The 17,618-nt window shown below is 43.1% G+C and overlaps 1 protein-coding gene across 6 annotated transcripts in view; it reads right to left on the bottom strand.

The window, feature by feature from the left end:
• Positions 1–17,618, bottom strand: part of LOC121276875 (lysine-specific demethylase 4C-like) — a 458,082-nt gene that overhangs the window by 369,946 nt on the left and 70,518 nt on the right. For all 6 annotated transcript variants that reach the window (XM_041185473.1, XM_041185475.1, XM_041185474.1 and 3 more), the window contains exon 6: positions 443–492. In XM_041185473.1, coding sequence (XP_041041407.1) covers positions 443–492 — 50 coding nt within the window. The remainder of the gene's footprint in view (positions 1–442; positions 493–17,618) is intronic.

Consider the following 17,618-nt stretch of genomic DNA (forward strand, 5'->3'; position numbering starts at 1 on the left):
AGGCCAATTAAGCATATTGTAAAATAAAAATGGAAAATGTAGCACTCATAGCACCCAGATCTCTGTGCTCCATTCTTCTGCAGCACGGGCAATATTAAAGTTTCAAAAATCTCCACTTACTTGTGTAATGTATTTTAGGAACCCAAGTGCATCTTATTTCCACAAAGAGAATGCAAACAAATTTACAAGTTTGTAATAATCTTACCATTATTTAACCTTACCTCTTACCATTGATACTTTAATACAAGAGATTTGCATCAGTTGTACTAATAAGAAATCATCAAAAAGACAAAGAAGACCAATCAGATAATCCCATCCTATAACTGACTCTGACAAAATTTATACTTCTGGGCCAATGAAAAGGTTAAAACCAGAGTATTTCAAATAAGATGAAAATAACACATTCCAGTTGAAATTTAACAACATGTTTTAAATTTATTACCTTGTGCAAGGCGTTCCAGCCTCTTCCCATGCTCTGGGGGTACTGCATACCTGAAAATGAAACAATGGATACGTCAATTCAACTCTTTTCAGGTCTAAGTTCCGATCCTGCGGTTTAAACGCGGGCCTAAGACTAAGCATAACAAAAGCACACAGAACAGCAATATTTTTCAACATTATCAAGACAAATACAAAACCACTGGATATCTAACACCTCCACAAATTACAGGACCAGTGAATATTTTCATACGCTACTTACAAATGTGAAAGTAACCAATCAAGTATTAAAAAGTGATAGAAAATAATTGTGGTATTTTTTATGTACATCAACTATTCTGCTTTATTAGATTTAATATGTTTAATTATTAGCAAAGAGAGCTATTAGAGTCTCATATCACTCAGTCAGATATGCAAATAGTTACAGTTAAGTTGAATCTGACACCAACTTGGTGACACTCATTAGTCACTTCTGCGTAGGTATTAATTCAGTGAAAACATTTCTAAATCAATTGCTTTAAACTGGAAAAAGCTGTAAAATCATGGCAGCGTAATATTTATTTATTTTTAGGGCAGAAGGGCAGGCGTGCAGAGATGCACCTCCAATCGGGTCGCCATTTTATGTGGGTGGGCCAATTAAGGCCCGCCCGGCGTGACATCCGCAAGGGGGCGCTATGCGCTCCCTGTGCGGGCGGGGGGGGTGTAATTCCCCGAGCCGAGAGTGCACTCTTTCACGCACGCACGCTCAAGAGCACGTTCATCTCCCTGAGGCTAAGTGTTGCCTCAGGGGGATCAGCTCCACAATAAAAGAATCTTAAAAATAGAAAAAACACTGTCACGTGAGTTGGGACATGTCCATCACTTTTAAATACACTTTAATTACATTTTTTAAAACCTACATGAAACCTCATCCTGCCCGTGGTTGAGGTTTCATGTTTTTTCCAATGCCCACCAGGGCTCCTGGCTTGCTCACCAACCTTAAGGTTGGACAGGCAGGTCCATTACTTACTTTAATGACTTTGTCAATGGCCTCAACTGGCCATTGACAGGTCAGCGGACGCACAGCTGATTCGGCTGAGCCCCCGCCAACCTGAAAATTTAAATGGGGCAGGGTGATGTCTGGCGTTCCGGCCAACGTCGTCCCATGTCATTTTATGCATCGGCAAGCAGGCCTTGCCCACCAACCAGGAAATCCTGGCCTTAATTTTAATTTACTTGTTTTCCGTGAAAACCTATTTCAGCATTCCCTCCATAGTCAGTGCTCTGCAACAATGTAGTCACTGAAATAAAAACAGAAAGTGCTGGGAAAAACTCAGCTGATCTGGCAGCATCTGTGGAGAGAAAAACAGAATTAATGCTGAATCCAAAAAGATTCTTCCTCAAGTTAACGTTGCGTCTTTTTTCTCCTCAAGTAAGGCACTGGCTTAAACCAGGAATTTTAGTTTACAAATATTTCAAAGTTTGGTAAACTTTAAATTTGGTAAGTTTTAAGTTGTCTTATGTCTAAGTCTTAACCTCTATTTCTGGTAAGTTTGGAGGGTCGACCAATAAATAGACGCATGAGGGAACTTCAGCTCCAGCAAATGCACATTCTTTGCCATGTGGGAATTCCAGGAAGCTTCTCCTGTCCTGGACAACCACATGGGCAGGAAGTGTTGTCACCTGGCAGAGCTCAAGCTCCAGGTTTCGAAGCTTGAGCTGTAGCTGGGGTCACTGAGATGCATTTGCAAGCTGAGATCTACATGTGCTGCACATATTTGTGGAGATGGTCACCCCGCAGTTTAAGAGTGTGCAGGCAGAGAAGGAATGGATGACCAGGCAGTCAAGGAGGTGGTGCAGAAGCTTCCTGGCTGCATCTCGCTTTCTAGCCAATATTCAGTTCTGAATACTGGTGATGGAGATGTGTCGCCTGGGGAGTGCAGCCACAGCCAAGGCAACAACACCATGGGTGGTTCAGGTGTGCAGGGATGAGATGGAAGGTCAGGAAAGCAATAGTGATAAAGAGATTCAATTGTTAGGGGAACAGACAAGTGTTTATGCAGCCACAGATATGATCAAAGGATGATACTTTGCCTCGATGGGACAGTCATGGAAGTCACTGTGCGGCTGAAGATCATTCTGAAGTGTGTGTGTGTTTGTGTGTGTGTGTGTGTGTGTGTGTGTGTGTGTGTGGGGTGGGGGGGGGTGAACATCCACGGGTCATGGTTCATATCTGTACCAGTCAGTCACAGAAAGGCTAGAAACAGGGATGAGGATCTGCAGCAGACTCTAGGCAACTGAGAAAGAAATTTAAAAAGTAGGACCTCAAATGATAGTAACCTCCAGATGACTCTGTCACACGCCAGTGAGTACAGAAATAGAAGGACAGTGTAGCTGAATCCATGGGCTGAATTTTCCCCCCATCGGTGGGGGGGGGGGGGAAGAGAGTTGATGGGCGGGCACGTCGCCATTTTACATGGGCTCGCCAACTCGTAAAATTCTGCCCATGGCTGCAGAGATGTATTGGGGGAGGACTTTAGATTCCTGGGACTGGCATTGGCATCAATCCTGGGAGAGGTGGGGCCTGTACAAGGTTACACCTTAACAGGAACAGGACCAATATGCTCACGGGAAGTTTACTCATGCAGCTGGGGTTTAAATTCACTTGGCAGGAGGATGGAAACATGAACATTGATTCAGAAGGGAGAGGAGCAAAGGTGCAAATAGCGGCCAAGGAAACAAAGGCTCAAAAGTGGACAAGGTAGTTGGTCAGTGATTGGTGATGTATACTTTTTTTTTATTATTCTTTCATGAGATGTGGGTGTCACTAGCAAGGTCAACATTTGTTACCCATTTCTAATTGCCCTTGAACTGAATAGCTTTTAGGCCATTTCAAAGGGCAGTTAAGAGCCAACCACATCGCTGTGGATCTGGAGCCACATGTGGGCCAAACCAGGTAAGGACGGCAGATTTCCTTCCTTAAAGGACATTAGTGAACCAGATGGGTTTTACAACAATGATAGTTGTCATGGTCACCACTACTGAGACTAGCTTTACATTCCAGGATTTTTAACTAATTGAATTTAAATTCCACCAGCTACCATGGTGGGCTTTGCAGCCATGTTCCCAGAGCATTAAACTGAGTCTCTGAGTTATTGGAGGAGAAACATTACCACTACACCATCAACATTGAAATGTTTCAATGCAATGAGTCTAGTGAATAAGCCAGATGAGTTGAGGGAACAGGTAGGCACTTGGAAGTATATCGCAGCTATTACTGAAATATGGTTCAAAAAGGCAGGGGCAGTAGCTCAATATTCTGATGACAGGGTTTTCATATGGGATTGGGAGGGAGATAAATTGGGGTGGCGGGGGATGGGGTTGCAAAAATTGGTTAGAAGAAACAATCAAAGTTAACAGAAGGAATGATATGCTAGAAGGAGCATCAAGTGAGGTCCTACAGGTTGAACTGAGAACAAAAGGAAAGGCAATCACGTTGTTAGGTGTATAGTCAGGCAGAGATGAAGAGCAAATCTGTAGGCAAATTACTGAGGAATGCAGAAATAAAAAGGGCTGTAATAACAGGGTATTTTTGTATTAACTGGAATATAATCAGTTTAAAAGGCATAGAGGGTACAGGATTCTGAAAATGCATTCAGGAGAACTTTTTTTATCCAATACTCCAATAATCCGAGTGTAAATGTTTTAATTTGGGGAAAGGCCAGTTTTACAGACTGAGGTGTGTTTTCTAAAACGGACTGCAAACAGCTACTTAAAAGTAAATCAGTCAGAGAAGTGGGAGGCATTCAAGAAGATGGAGAGGGTTCAGGACAAACATGTTCCCACAAGAAAAATCTAGAGCCCCAAAGAGCATACAGTGTAGGATAAGGCAAGAAAGAGAAGCATATGTTGGAGCTCAATACTGCAGAAAGCCTAGAGGAGTATAGAAAGTGCAGGTGTGAAATTATATGGGAAATTGGAACAAAGAGCAAGCAAATATTGGCAAGTAAAATCAAGGAAAACCCAAAGATGTTTTAAAATACATTAAGAGCAAAAGAACGACTGAGGAAGCATCCATGAAAATGGATAAACAACTAGACCTGAATGAAATGCATCCCAGGCTGCCAAGAGAAGCAAGGGAATAAATAGCAGTGGTGCTGACTATCATTTCCCAATCCTTTCTGCCCAGTGGCAGAGGACTGGAGAACTGTTCATGCTGTGCGGTTGTCTAAAAAGTGAGGAAGAGGTAAAGAAAACCAAGTTTACACACCAGTCAGTTGAAGCTTGGTGGTGGACAAATTATTCGAAGAATTTCTGAGACAGTATAAATCGTCATTTAGAAAGGCATGAATTAATCAAGGACAATCAGCATGGATTTGTTAAGGGAAGGATATGTCTGAATAGCTTGATTAAATTTTTTGAGGAGGCAATAAGGAGAGTTGATGAGGATGGCACATTTGATGTGGTCTACATCGATTTCCCCAAGGTTTGTGACAAAGTCCAACATGACAGACTAGTCAAAAATTAAAAAGCTCATGACTCAAGGGCAAGTGACAAATTGGATCCAAAATTGGCCACCAGCGGGAAGCAAATGGGCAATAATGGACAGCGATTTTGTGACTGTAAGGTAATTTCCAGTGGGGTTCCACAGAGCTCAGTCACTGAGTCTCTTGTTGTTTGTGGTTTTTGCCAAAGATTTAGATTTAAATCTAAGGGGCATGATCAAGAGATTTTCAGATGATACAAAAACTGCCTGTGTGTTCTATAGTGAGAAAGGAAGCTATAGATTGCAGGAAGATGTTAATGGACTGGTCAGGAGGGCAGAAAAATGGCAAACAGAATTCAATCCAGAGAAGTGTGAGGTAAAGCATTTGGGGAAGGTAGACAAGGCATCACAATGTCGAATAAAAGGTAGGATACTGAGAAGTGTGGAGGAGCAGAGGGGCCTTGGAGTGCATATCCACAGATCCCTGCACGTTGCAGGACAGGTAGATAAGGTAATTAAGGCACCATATGGATGCTTTCTTTATTACCCGAGGCATAGAACATAAGAGAAGGCAGGTTATGCTAGAAATTATATAAATCACTAATTAGCCCACATCTAGAGCACCGTGTGCAATTCGGGTGACTGCATAACAAGAAGGATGTGTTTTCACTAGCGAGGGCACAGAGGAGATTTACAAGGATGCTGCCAAGAATGGGGAATTTTAGCTAAAAGGCTGGATAGGCTGGATTTGTTTTCTTTAGAACAGGGGAGGCTGAGGGGAGATTTCGTTGTGGCAAATACAATTATGAGGGATCTAGATAAAGTGAATAGAAAGGACCTATTTCCATTAGCAGGGAGGTCAATAACCAAGGGGCACTAATGCAAAGTAATTGGTAGAAGGGTTACAGGGGAGTTGAGGAGAATTTTTTACACCAGAGGATGGTGGGGTTTGGAACTCACTGCCTAAAAGGATGGTAGAGGCAGAAACTGTCACTTAATTTAAAATACTTGGATATGCACTTGAAGTGCCATAACCTACAAGGGCTGGAAAGTGGGATTACGGTTGGATGGCTCTTTTTTGGCTAGCATAGACACAATGGGCCAAATGGCCTCCTTATGTGCTGTAAATATTTTCCATTCCAATGTACCCAAAAGTGATCCTCAGGAAACGCCACTACAAACCAACTTCCAGTCTGAAAAACAGTCATCCACCACCACCCTTTGCTTTCTGTCACTGAGCAATGTTATCTCCATGCCACCATTTTCTCCTTAACTCAATGAATTTCTATCTTGTTAATAAGCCTCCTGTGTGGCACTTTCGAATGCCGTCTAAAAGTCCACATATATAGAGTATCTACAGCACTACTTTAACCAATCTTCTTTGTTACTGCATCGAAAAATTGACTTAAGCCCTACTTAAATTTGTGGTTCCTGAAAGTCGTGACTTTAAGTGAAACAACTTTAAGTGAATCATAGGTTCCCATAGGAATCAATGTTAAAGTCAGAGATAGGTTCCATCGAACAGTTCTTGCCCAGAAAAAACAACGCACAAGTTGTCAACTGTACCATGCATGTGCAAAACTGTGCATTCCTTGCTGAAATAACTTGCAAAAAAAATACACCACTAAATATTAAAAATACTATATACAAAAAATTAAATTCTTTTAAATTACAGTTCCCACCTCAATACAGTTCTTTCAGAATAGATTGACCGGGCTCCATCTAGTGGCAGAGGTTGGTCGGTACATGTAACAGCTGAAGTCCTGACTACCTACACTGACCAACTTCTGTCACTAGATAGTGGCCAGGACTTCACAGAGTTCAGAAGCAAAGCCAAGAGCTGAAGGCCAGGAGCTGAAGAGCAGGAGCCAGAGGAAGAGGGACTTGTTAGGGCGATGGCAGAAGCACTGCAGGAAACGTCATGTGAGCAGGCAGGCCACAGAAGAGGAAAGCTGCGGCCAGTGACAACAAAGTCAATAATGTTAAACAGATATATTGACACTACTTCACTGACGGTGTTAAAGTGAAATAATGGTTAAGCGAGTTGATGTTAAGTGAGGACTTACTGTGCTGAGACTTGTTCACAAATCATTTTGAGAAACAAGGAGAGGTACATCCTCAAAAAATCCTTTACTGTTCTGAGTCATAAAATTTGGCGGATATTCTTTGATATCCATAGCCTAAAAAAGGAGAATCTTGGTTGTGTTTTTAAATGATAAAAGGGTTTGGGTAGCAAACAAGCAGTGGAGCTATATTTTCTCATCGGGGAATCCAAATCAAAGGGGCACAACTTAAATTTGAGCTAGGGCTTTCAGGAATGAAATTAGGAAGCACTTTTCACATAAAGGGGAGTGGGAAATTCAGAATTCTCTCCTCCAAAAGACTGTGGTCAATTAAAATTTTCAAAATTGAAATCAGATTTGTTTAACGGGCAATGGGTTCCAAAGGATAGGGATCAAACATATGGCTTGAGACAGTAGAAGACTTCTTGGGAGATGTAAATGACCACGTGTTTCATAAGATAGTTTGTGAACATATAAAATGACATTTAAAGTAGTGAAAGGGCCACAGGAGTAAATTAAGATAGATTAGCCATGATCTAACTGAATGGTGGAATAGACTCAAAGGGTTGAATGGCATACTACTGTTCCCATGAGTCAATACCATCAAGTATTTCTAGATGACAAAAGCTTCTCTTCCAAACTGACACTTCAATTCAGTGTCGCATCACTTACTCCACACTGCATTGAATCATTTGCACACCACTATGATCTTTAGGGAACTAAATCTATTATAGTGCAAAGGGGACGTTTTCAAACTATAATTACATATTCGCAAACCATTTTAGGAAATGAGTGAGAATTTATGAAAAGAGAAAAGGGGAAGAGAAGGATGGGCAAACGCTGGAGGAAAGGCAGTGGGGCGGGTGCCGCCGGGGGCAGCAGCGGGGCAAGGGCTGGTGCCGCCGGGGGCAGGGGCAAGGGGCAAGGGCCGGTGCCGCCGGGGGCAGGGGCAAGGGGCAAGGGCCGGTGCCGCCGGGGCCAGGGGCAAGGGCCGGTGCCGCCGGGGCCAGGGGCAAGGGCCGGTGCCGCCGGGGCCAGGGGCAAGGGCCGGTGCCGCCGGGGCCAGGGGCAAGGGCCGGTGCCGCCGGGGCCAGGGGCCAGGGGCAAGGGCCGGTGCCGCCGGGGCCAGGGGCAAGGGCAAGGGCCGGTGCCGCCGGGGCCAGGGGCAAGGGCAAGGGCCGGTGCCGCCGGGGCCAGGGGCAAGGGCCGGTGCCGCCGGGGCCAGGGGCAAGGGCAAGGGCCGGTGCCGCCGGGGCCAGGGGCAAGGGCAAGGGCCGGTGCCGCCGGGGCCAGGGGCAAGGGCAAGGGCCGGTGCCGCCGGGGCCAGGGGCAAGGGCAAGGGCCGGTGCCGCCGGGGCCAGGGGCAAGGGCAAGGGCCGGTGCCGCCGGGGCCAGGGGCAAGGGCCGGTGCCGCCGGGGCCGGGGCAAGGGCCGGTGCCGCCGGGGCCAGGGGCAAGGGCCGGTGCCGCCGGGGCCAGGGGCAAGGGCCGGTGCCGCCGGGGCCAGGGGCAAGGGCCGGTGCCGCCGGGGCCAGGGGCAAGGGCCGGTGCCGCCGGGGCCAGGGGCAAGGGCCGGTGCCGCCGGGGCCAGGGGCAAGGGCCGGTGCCGCCGGGGCCAGGGGCAAGGGCCGGTGCCGCCGGGGCCAGGGGCAAGGGCCGGTGCCGCCGGGGCCAGGGGCAAGGGCCGGTGCCGCCGGGGCCAGGGGCAAGGGCCGGTGCCGCCGGGGCCAGGGGCAAGGGCCGGTGCCGCCGGGGCCAGGGGCAAGGGCCGGTGCCGCCGGGGCCAGGGGCAAGGGCCGGTGCCGCCGGGGCCAGGGGCAAGGGCCGGTGCCGCCGGGGCCAGGGGCAAGGGCCGGTGCCGCCGGGGCCAGGGGCAAAGGCAAGTACTGCCAGGGGGCAGAGCTGACTAATATTCCCTCAACAGATGCCGAATGACTGCTGAGTGCTTCCAAAATCTTTTTTTGTTTTAACTATATTGAGGCAAAACCAAAACAAAAACAGAATTACCTGGAAAAACTCAGCAGATCCGGCAGCATCGGCGGAGAAGAAAAGGGTTGACGTTTCGAGTCCTCATGACACTTCAACAGAACTGTTCTGTTGAAGGGTCATGAGGACTCGAAACGTCAACTCTTTTCTTCTCTGCCGATGCGGCCAGACCTGCTGAGTTTTTCCAGGTAATTCTGTTTTTGTTTTGGATTTCCAGTATCCACAGTTTTTTGTTTTTATCTTTGAGGCAGAACCAGTTCACTATAGAAGGTTACTGTATTTGAAGCATATGAGCAGTACATAGGGAAGTAGGAAAAAAGCAAGAGATAGAATTCAATGTCAGTACATGAGAATCAAGCAGTAGCAGGATTTTGTAATCGGAATGGAATTGGCTCAGTACTACGCAAGAGCAGAGAACTTTCAGGATATTTTCCGGTTGCTAATCTTGGGGGAAACAAGCTAATGGAATTCTCGACTTTATCTGAAGAGGTAAATAACATAAATGTCGAAGATAACAATGAGTTTATATGAAACCTTAAAATATCTTACAGCCATAATGGGCACCGCGTCTTAGCAACACCAATTAGGCATTAGAGAGTGTACAGATTCAATATGATGCTTCCTGGTATGATAAAATGCAATACGAAGGATGACTTAAAAATCTGGTCTTTTTTAGTAGAGCAACACATAGTGCCTTCGACATAGTGAAATGTCCCAAGGCACTTCACAGGAGCATCATAAAATGAAATGACACGGAACCACAGGGAGCTTTAGGGTAGCTGATCAAGTGTTTGGTCAAGGAGGGAGGTTTTGAGGAATGCCTTAAAGGAAGAGAGGTGGTGAGCTGGAGAATTTTAGGGAGGCAATTTCAGACATTTAGGCTTGGCAGCTGAAGCTGCGACCACCAATGGTACAACAGAGAAAACTGGCAATGCACAAGAGGCCTGAATTAGAGGGGAGCAAAGATCTTGGAGACGGTTGTAGACCAAAAGAGGGGCGTTGAAATATATGAGAAGAGGCACAGGATAGATAAAAAAAATTTTAAACTCTGTCTATTAGTTGTGAGGTCCAGAACAAGGGGCATAGGTATTGGATTAAAGGTAAGAGATTTAACTGTGGAATTTAACGTGATTAGAACTAGTCACTCTTGTAGAGGGCAAATGCTAACATGGACTGGTTGGGCAATGTTTGCATTTAATGTTATTTATATAGAGTATATATCTGTTAAAGTATATACCTGTTCATCCGCCAACAACCTGATTAGAAATTGCAGCAATCCGAGTCTAAAACAACTTCAGAATAGCTTTTTTCTCAAAAGCAAATGGTCTTGTTCAGCAAATAAGTCAACTGAATGAAGTGTACTCAAGATCAACAATGCAAAAGAACTGAGTAAATCAGTTCATAACAAAGACATACAAATATCTAAGACATTCATACTATGTCAATAATTCAACAGAGAAATACCCCAATTTCAACCAGCAATAATGAAATGTCACTATGATAGATAAAGACTGATTACAGAATGCTACATGATTAATATCTGGAACAAGCAAGTGGCAACAAGATGATAATTGTAATTCAAACAAGAAAATTTTATGTCTGTTCTAGATAAGAGAACCTTCGGGACATAATTACTGAATGCTTTCTTGCCATTTCTTCATTCAATTATTTTTATCTTCACTTAAAAGATATAAACGCAAGGGTATACTTTTATTTACAAAAGGGACGCATGAACTGATAACATTTCTGCTGGAACAAAGATCAATTTGTTTCACATGAAGAAACCAACTTTTTCTTTAAATGAAACACCTGTACTTAATTTATTCTTATTTCTTAAGTGAAGATATTTTCACTTTATTTTTAATATATATTTAAAAAGTCAGTAATTATCAAATTGTGCTTCCAAACACAGTCTAACTAGCTCACAAAAGCAAAATACTGCAGGTGCTGGAAAGCTGAAATAAAAACAAAAAATGCCAAAAATACTTAGCAGGTGCGATAGCATCTGTGGAAACAGTTAACATTTCCTGAAGCTTTAACTCTTTCTCTCTACAGATGCTGCCTGACCTGCTAGCTAACTTGCATTTTCTGTGTTTTTAATAAGACCTTAAAAATGTAGGTAATATCAGCATTACTGGGGTTATAAACATATGTTGCTTTTTAAACATTAAAAAAATTAAGTAATAAATTTTCAAAAAAAGCAAGCAAAATATTTCAAAATTGGGGTACATTAAGGCACAGATGGTTGCATCACATTGTTGCAGTCTTAATTGATGCACAGGGTGATGCTGTGTCCTCTGTCCATCACGGCCAATATTCCCCAAATGGAATGCTTGCGAGAAAACTAAATGCAATGGAATCTGAAGCACATAGGGGAAGAAATCCCAGGCAAATACCTTAAGTATTTACTCCCACCCAGCAGTGGAAGATCCGCTAACACCAACCCACCTCCCCCTCCCTGCCATTCCTCCCATGGCCCATGACACACAGACTTGCAAAGCTCTTGTTAGGAGTTAGAAGCTACAATTTCTTATTATAGCACAATTCAGTCCTTGCCCCAAAAGTTTACAGTATTGTCACTGGGGTTTCAGTGAAAGTAATACCAAGTGGTGACCAATGTTTCCTTTTGTTGTGCTTCCAGCTGCTGCACAGTCATGCTCGATTGCACGCAGCTTAGCGAAAACATCGGTAGTGACAAGAAATAAATTCATTCATTGCTTCAGATTTTAAAATAACTAGGATCAAAACGCAGTGCGCTCTCTGCTAAGTTTCAAAATAGAAACCAGAAAATGATGTGTTAATAATGGAGCAATCCCACGTGTTTGGACATTAAATAAGATAAGGTTACTTTCTGAGTAACATGGCTTGTTTCAGAGAAATGTGCAAAAGATGGTGGAGGGTAATCCGTTATTATAGTTACTAAATACAAAAGTGGCAGGGCCCACTACTGTGCAGGTCCCATTTCCCACATTTTGTCCTCATACTTTCCTCTCACTCCCAGAACCACGATGGGGTTTCCTGTATCCTCAGCTTCCATTCTACTAACTGCCACATTCAAAGGATCATCCTCCATCATTTCTGCCTCCAGTGTGATGCTCCCAGCAAATGCATCCTCCCCCTCCCCTTTCATTTCGAAGAGACAGTTGTCTCTGCAACATCCTAGTCCACTCTTTGTTCACCCCCACCACCTCTTCCCCATTCCCAAGCAAGGAGATGCTACACCTGCCTTGTTATCTTGTCAGCTATTTCTCAAAATCCAGGGCCCCAAACACTTCTTCCATGTGAAATAGCGATTTACTTACACTGCTTTCAATTTAGAATATGCTATAAACTGCTCGCAACACAATCTCCTCTACATTGGGGCGACCAAATGCAGGTTTGATGATTGCTATGCAGAACACCTCCATTCAGTCTGCAAGTATGGCCATTAAGTTTGTCATTTTAATTCTCTTCCCCTCATCCACTCTGATTGCTCTTGTCCTTGGCCTCCTACATTGTTCCAATAAAGGTCACGGAGCAGAATTTTTCAACCGGGCGCTTTACTGTCTTCTTGACTCAACATAAGATTTCAACAATTTCAGATCATAACTTTTCCTCCCATTTTTTCAGACAGCAGCTGCTGTTAATGATTCTGTTAATGCCATTTACACCTCCTCTAGACCCACCTGTTATTTCTTGATTGTCCCGTTACTATCCTCTTTTGTGTACCACCACCATCTCTTTTATGAAATAACCTCTCTCTTCTACTCTTACAGATTTTCCCTTTTGTTCTTCTCCCCTTCCCACTGTATCTGCTTAAAACCCATTACATTTCTAACTTTTTCCAATTCTGATGAAAGGTCATTCATCTGTGAAACATTACATATTTCTCTACAGATACTGTCTGACCTGCTTTTTATTTCCAACATTTTATTTCACATTTGCAGCATCTGCAGAATTTGCTTTTGAAGTACAATTTGCCTGGTATTTCAAACTGCAAATACTCTTTCATATGAAACAGACAGGAAGTGCTACAAAGCTCAACAGGGCAGGCAGCATCTTAGAAAGAATAGTTAAAGAATAGATAAGAATAGATATCAGCACTGATATCAAAACAAATATAATGTTTCATCTGCTCTCTCCACAAATGCAGCACAGCCTGCTGAGTGTTTCTGGCATTTTCTCTTTTTGTTTCACAAGCACAGATTTCTCACTTTTTGTTTATGTCTCATATGCAGTCAACAACAGAAATAAATGGTGCCCAGTGCTCCTGGCAGTCTCTTTCATCCTTTTCATACGATAACAGCTAGTGTGACAGCAAAGGAATTTTAACGACAGGCATTTGTTCAGATTGCACTCATGACCAAGATTTGGTGATTTTTATTCCCAATGAAAAAATAAATAATTTCTGATGCTTTAAAATGATTTGGGACATGGCTTCTGTGCAGCAAATTGTGCACCTTAACACAACAGCTGGAAAACAAACTGGGAAGAAAAGGATTTGAAACAGTTTTATATAGACAGAATGCACTTATCAACTAATTTGGTATTTCAGTGGATTTGATAATTTATGATATCCTTTTTTGTGTAGTGTATTATAACACCCAGTAGATGGCAGTGAAGCAATGCATTTCAAACCACACAATTGTGCGTTCTACAGAAGGAACAGCAGAGTCCAGTGTGAAGTCTACAAAAAGACTGAACTAAAAGGTATCTCAAATACCTGTTATGTGTCTTCATCAAATTTGCTGCTCAGTTTCCTTAGTAAGCTTGGTACTTACCTTCACATATTGTATGTACTTTACTGTATGGACTTACTACACATCCATCTTCACCCAAGAGAATGAGGATGAAGGTATGGAACTCGTGGAGAGAGACTGCGAGGTTCTTGAGCAAACTGATACAGGGAGTGACAAGGTATTGGAGGTGTTGGCAGGCTTAAAAGTGGACAAATCTCCAGGTCTGGATGATTTGTGTCCCAGACTGCTGAGGGAGGCAAGGGAGGAGATCACAGAGGCTCTGACCCAAATTTTTAATTCCTCTCTGGCCACGGGGGAGGTGCCAGAGGACTGGAGAACAGCTAATGTGATTCCACTATTTAAGAAAGGTTGTAGAGATACTCCAGGGAACTACAGACCAGTGAGTCTCATGTCTGTGGTAGGGAAACTATTGGTGAAAATTCTGAAGGAGAGAATCTATCTCCATTTGGAGAGGCAAGGTTTGATCAGGGATAGTCAGCACGGCTTTGTCAGAGGGAGGTCATGCCTAACAAATTTGATTGAATTTTTTTGAGATGACGACCAGGTGCGTAGATGAGGGTGGAGCAGTTGATGTAGGTTATATCGATTTCAACAAAGCCTTTGACAAGGTCCCACATGGGAGACTTATAAAGAAGGCAAAGGCACATGGGATTCAGGGTAATTTGATATGGTGGATTCAAAATTAGCTTAGTTGTAGGAGGCAGAGGATGATGACAGAAGGATGCTTTAGTGACTGGAAGCCAGTGTCCAGTGGCATACCACAGGGATCTGTGTTGGGTCCCCTATTATTCGTCATGTATATTGCGCAACATAATCAGTAGATTTCAACAGTTAAAAATAGCTTCACTTATGGACAAGAACTCAAAGAGGCTCCTGATTCTAGTTAGGATCAGTCTGCATTATGTCCTGACCCATTATTATAGTTTCTGAATATAAAAACACACTCCAGTTGTCACACTGATTGCTAATTGTAACTCTTTTGAGTACAAACATGTTTCCATCTGTTCCTATTCAGATGAAGTTACATTTTTCATAGTTTGCCATTGTGAGATTTGAACTCTTGATACTCTTTTGAGTAAACCTGTTTCCATCTGTTTCAGATGAAGTTACATTGTTTCATAGTTTGCCATTGTGAGATTTGAACTCTTGATCTCTTAATCTTAGGGTTACAAACCCAGTACCATAACCACTTGGCTATTTAGGCCAAGCTTGATTGTTAATTGTACATTAACTGTATTTAATTGTATGCAAGGGGTGGACATTAACTGGGATTTCACTTGAGCCCAAATAAATATGAGACGTTTATTGAAACTGTGGGGTGATTGAGTTAGAATGTGTAAGCTTATAAATTTTAACTCAAATAAATAGTACTGGATCCAGTACTAACCTTCACCAGCTGGATGCTTGAAGATGAACACTGATGTCAGTTGCAACATATTCATCTAATGAAGGTCTGAAGAACAACTCTAGTGGCACTTAACCAACACAACTTGTATTTATAAAGAGTCTTCGATCTAGTAAAACGTCCCAAGGTGCTTCACTGTAGGTGTTACCAGACAGAATTTTACACCAAGCCACAGCAGGGTATGATAGTAGATGGCCGCTGGTCAAAAAGGTAAGTTTTAAAGGGGCAACCTAGAGGAGAAAGAGGCAGAGAGTTCACGGAAGTTATTTCAGAGTTTAAGGCCAAGGCAGTTGAAGGCACAGCTGCCAATGGTATAGTGAAGAAAGCCAGGGATGAGCAAAAAGTCAGACTTGTAGCAATGCAGTGATCTCAAAGCATTGTAGGGCTGGAAGATAGGGAGAGGCAAGGCCATGGAGGTCTTTATACACAGGGATGAGAATTTTAAAATAGAGGCATTGCCAGGTTGACAGTCAATATCGGTCAGCAATGCGCTGGTATGTTGCCCAGACAACCACATCCCAATTATACTGCTACCATGCTCTTAACTATATTCTTGCAACAAGTTCTATCACAGACGACCAATGTTCTCTCGTTATACATTAAACAAAAATAACAAATTCTAAGACTTTCAAACATGCACAAAGATAGTTTGACGACTAAAATGCTTTTCTACGTATTTTGTCATTTTGTTGTAAATTTAGCTGTTGAAATTTACATTAATTTGTTCCTGCTGCAGCCTTCCCCAGCAAGCATTCCAGGACTTGAACACAAAAGTCAAGACTGACACTCCAATGCAGTACTGAGGGAGGACTGCACTGTCGGAAGTGCCATCTTTCGGTTGAGACGTTAAACCGGGGCTCCATCTGCCTGCTCGGGTGAATGCAAAACGATCCCATGACACAACTTTGAGGAAGAGCAGGGGAGTTATCCCTGGTGACCTGGCCAATATTTATCCCTCAATCAACACCACAAAAAACAAATTACCTAGTCATTATTGCATTGCTGTTTATGGGAGTTTGCTGAGCGCAAATTAGCTGCTATTTTTCCTACATTACAACAGTGACTACGCTTCAAGAAGTGTTTCATTGACTGTAAAGTGCTTTGAGACATCCAGTGGTCATGAAAAGCACTATATAAATGCAAGTATTTCTTAGGGCCTGAGAAGAAATTATTCCAACTGTAAACCAAATTCCCAACATCATCGAAAATATTGGCACAGTTCTTCCAGTCAGTGGCGAGGCCAAGGTGCTCGCTGCTGACTGCGATTTAAACTACAGCCGTTTCTTTTCCAGAGTTTCAGGGGCTCGAGAGTCATGAGAGGTATTGACGAGGTGCAGGAAAGCTGAAGCCACACCACCTTTGATGTCAGCCATGGAAGAAATGTTCCTTGAGGCCCAGAAGCCTTGCAGTATAGAGGTAACTTTTTTAAAGTTAAGTATTTTTTTAAATAATTTTTAATCATTTGTTGGTTTTATGACTTCAGATAACTTTAATGTGATATAAATAAACATGGAAAAGTCTTGAAATGAATTTTAAAAGTGCATAAAAGAAAAATAAATGGTAAAGTGCGTTCTACAGTACTGTAAATCTAGTAAATGTGTAACAATTTCTAACCTTTTAAACACTTTGTTGTTTTCTTTTTGTTTTCTTTTAAATTGTTTAGAAGTGGTTTTCAGTGTTTTGAATTGTTTATACAGGGGTTTACAGGGTATTGGATTCACTCCAGCTTTTAAATGTGTTTATACTACTGAACCTGATGCTCAGGGTGGGGATTGTTCAGCAAGTTTGTTTTTTGTACAACACATTTTGTATAAGGAAAACTCCTTTCCAGCACAGCTTCCACTGTAAATCACTTCCAGCCCTGGTCCTTCATCTGTGATTAAAAGTTCTAGGCATTCTGGTGTAAATTTCTGGGCAAGTTCAAGGCATCTTGCCCAACTCTCTGATGGCGGGATCAATTCTATTAAAAACGTTACAGTGTCAGAAGAATATACAGAAGGATCCAGGCAGCATATCACTGCCCTTCAGAAGCTTGAAGTTCCTGCTGAAGTGCTGTGCACATGCAAGCCCCAGGACTTCCTCTGAGTCCCGATGCTCAACACCAGTGGATCTCTGAACGTTTGCTGCAACTCCAATTGGAAGATCAGAGCCATTATGTATTTAGAAAATGCTAGAAATAGACTACAGATCAGTCAACCCACATAAAGAGAAACAACAAAGTACTGGCATCTGTTAGTATACTTCCTTACACTGGAAATTATAGTCATGGAGTCATTTATGGTACAAAAGGAGGCTAGTTGGCCCCTTGAATCCATGCTGGCTCCCCACAGAATAATCTAGTCAGTCCCACTCTCTCCACTTGGTCCCTGCAACCCTGCAAGTTTATTTTCCTCAAGTGCCCATTCGATTTACTTTAGAAATCTGATGGTTTCTGCTTCTGCCACCTTCATGGGCAGCAAGTTCCAGGTCATTACCACTTGCTGCATGAAAAAATTCTCTCACATTCCTCCTGCATCTCTTGCC

Source organism: Carcharodon carcharias, chromosome 4, assembly GCF_017639515.1.
Source record: "Carcharodon carcharias isolate sCarCar2 chromosome 4, sCarCar2.pri, whole genome shotgun sequence".
Classification (NCBI taxonomy): domain Eukaryota; kingdom Metazoa; phylum Chordata; class Chondrichthyes; order Lamniformes; family Lamnidae; genus Carcharodon; species Carcharodon carcharias.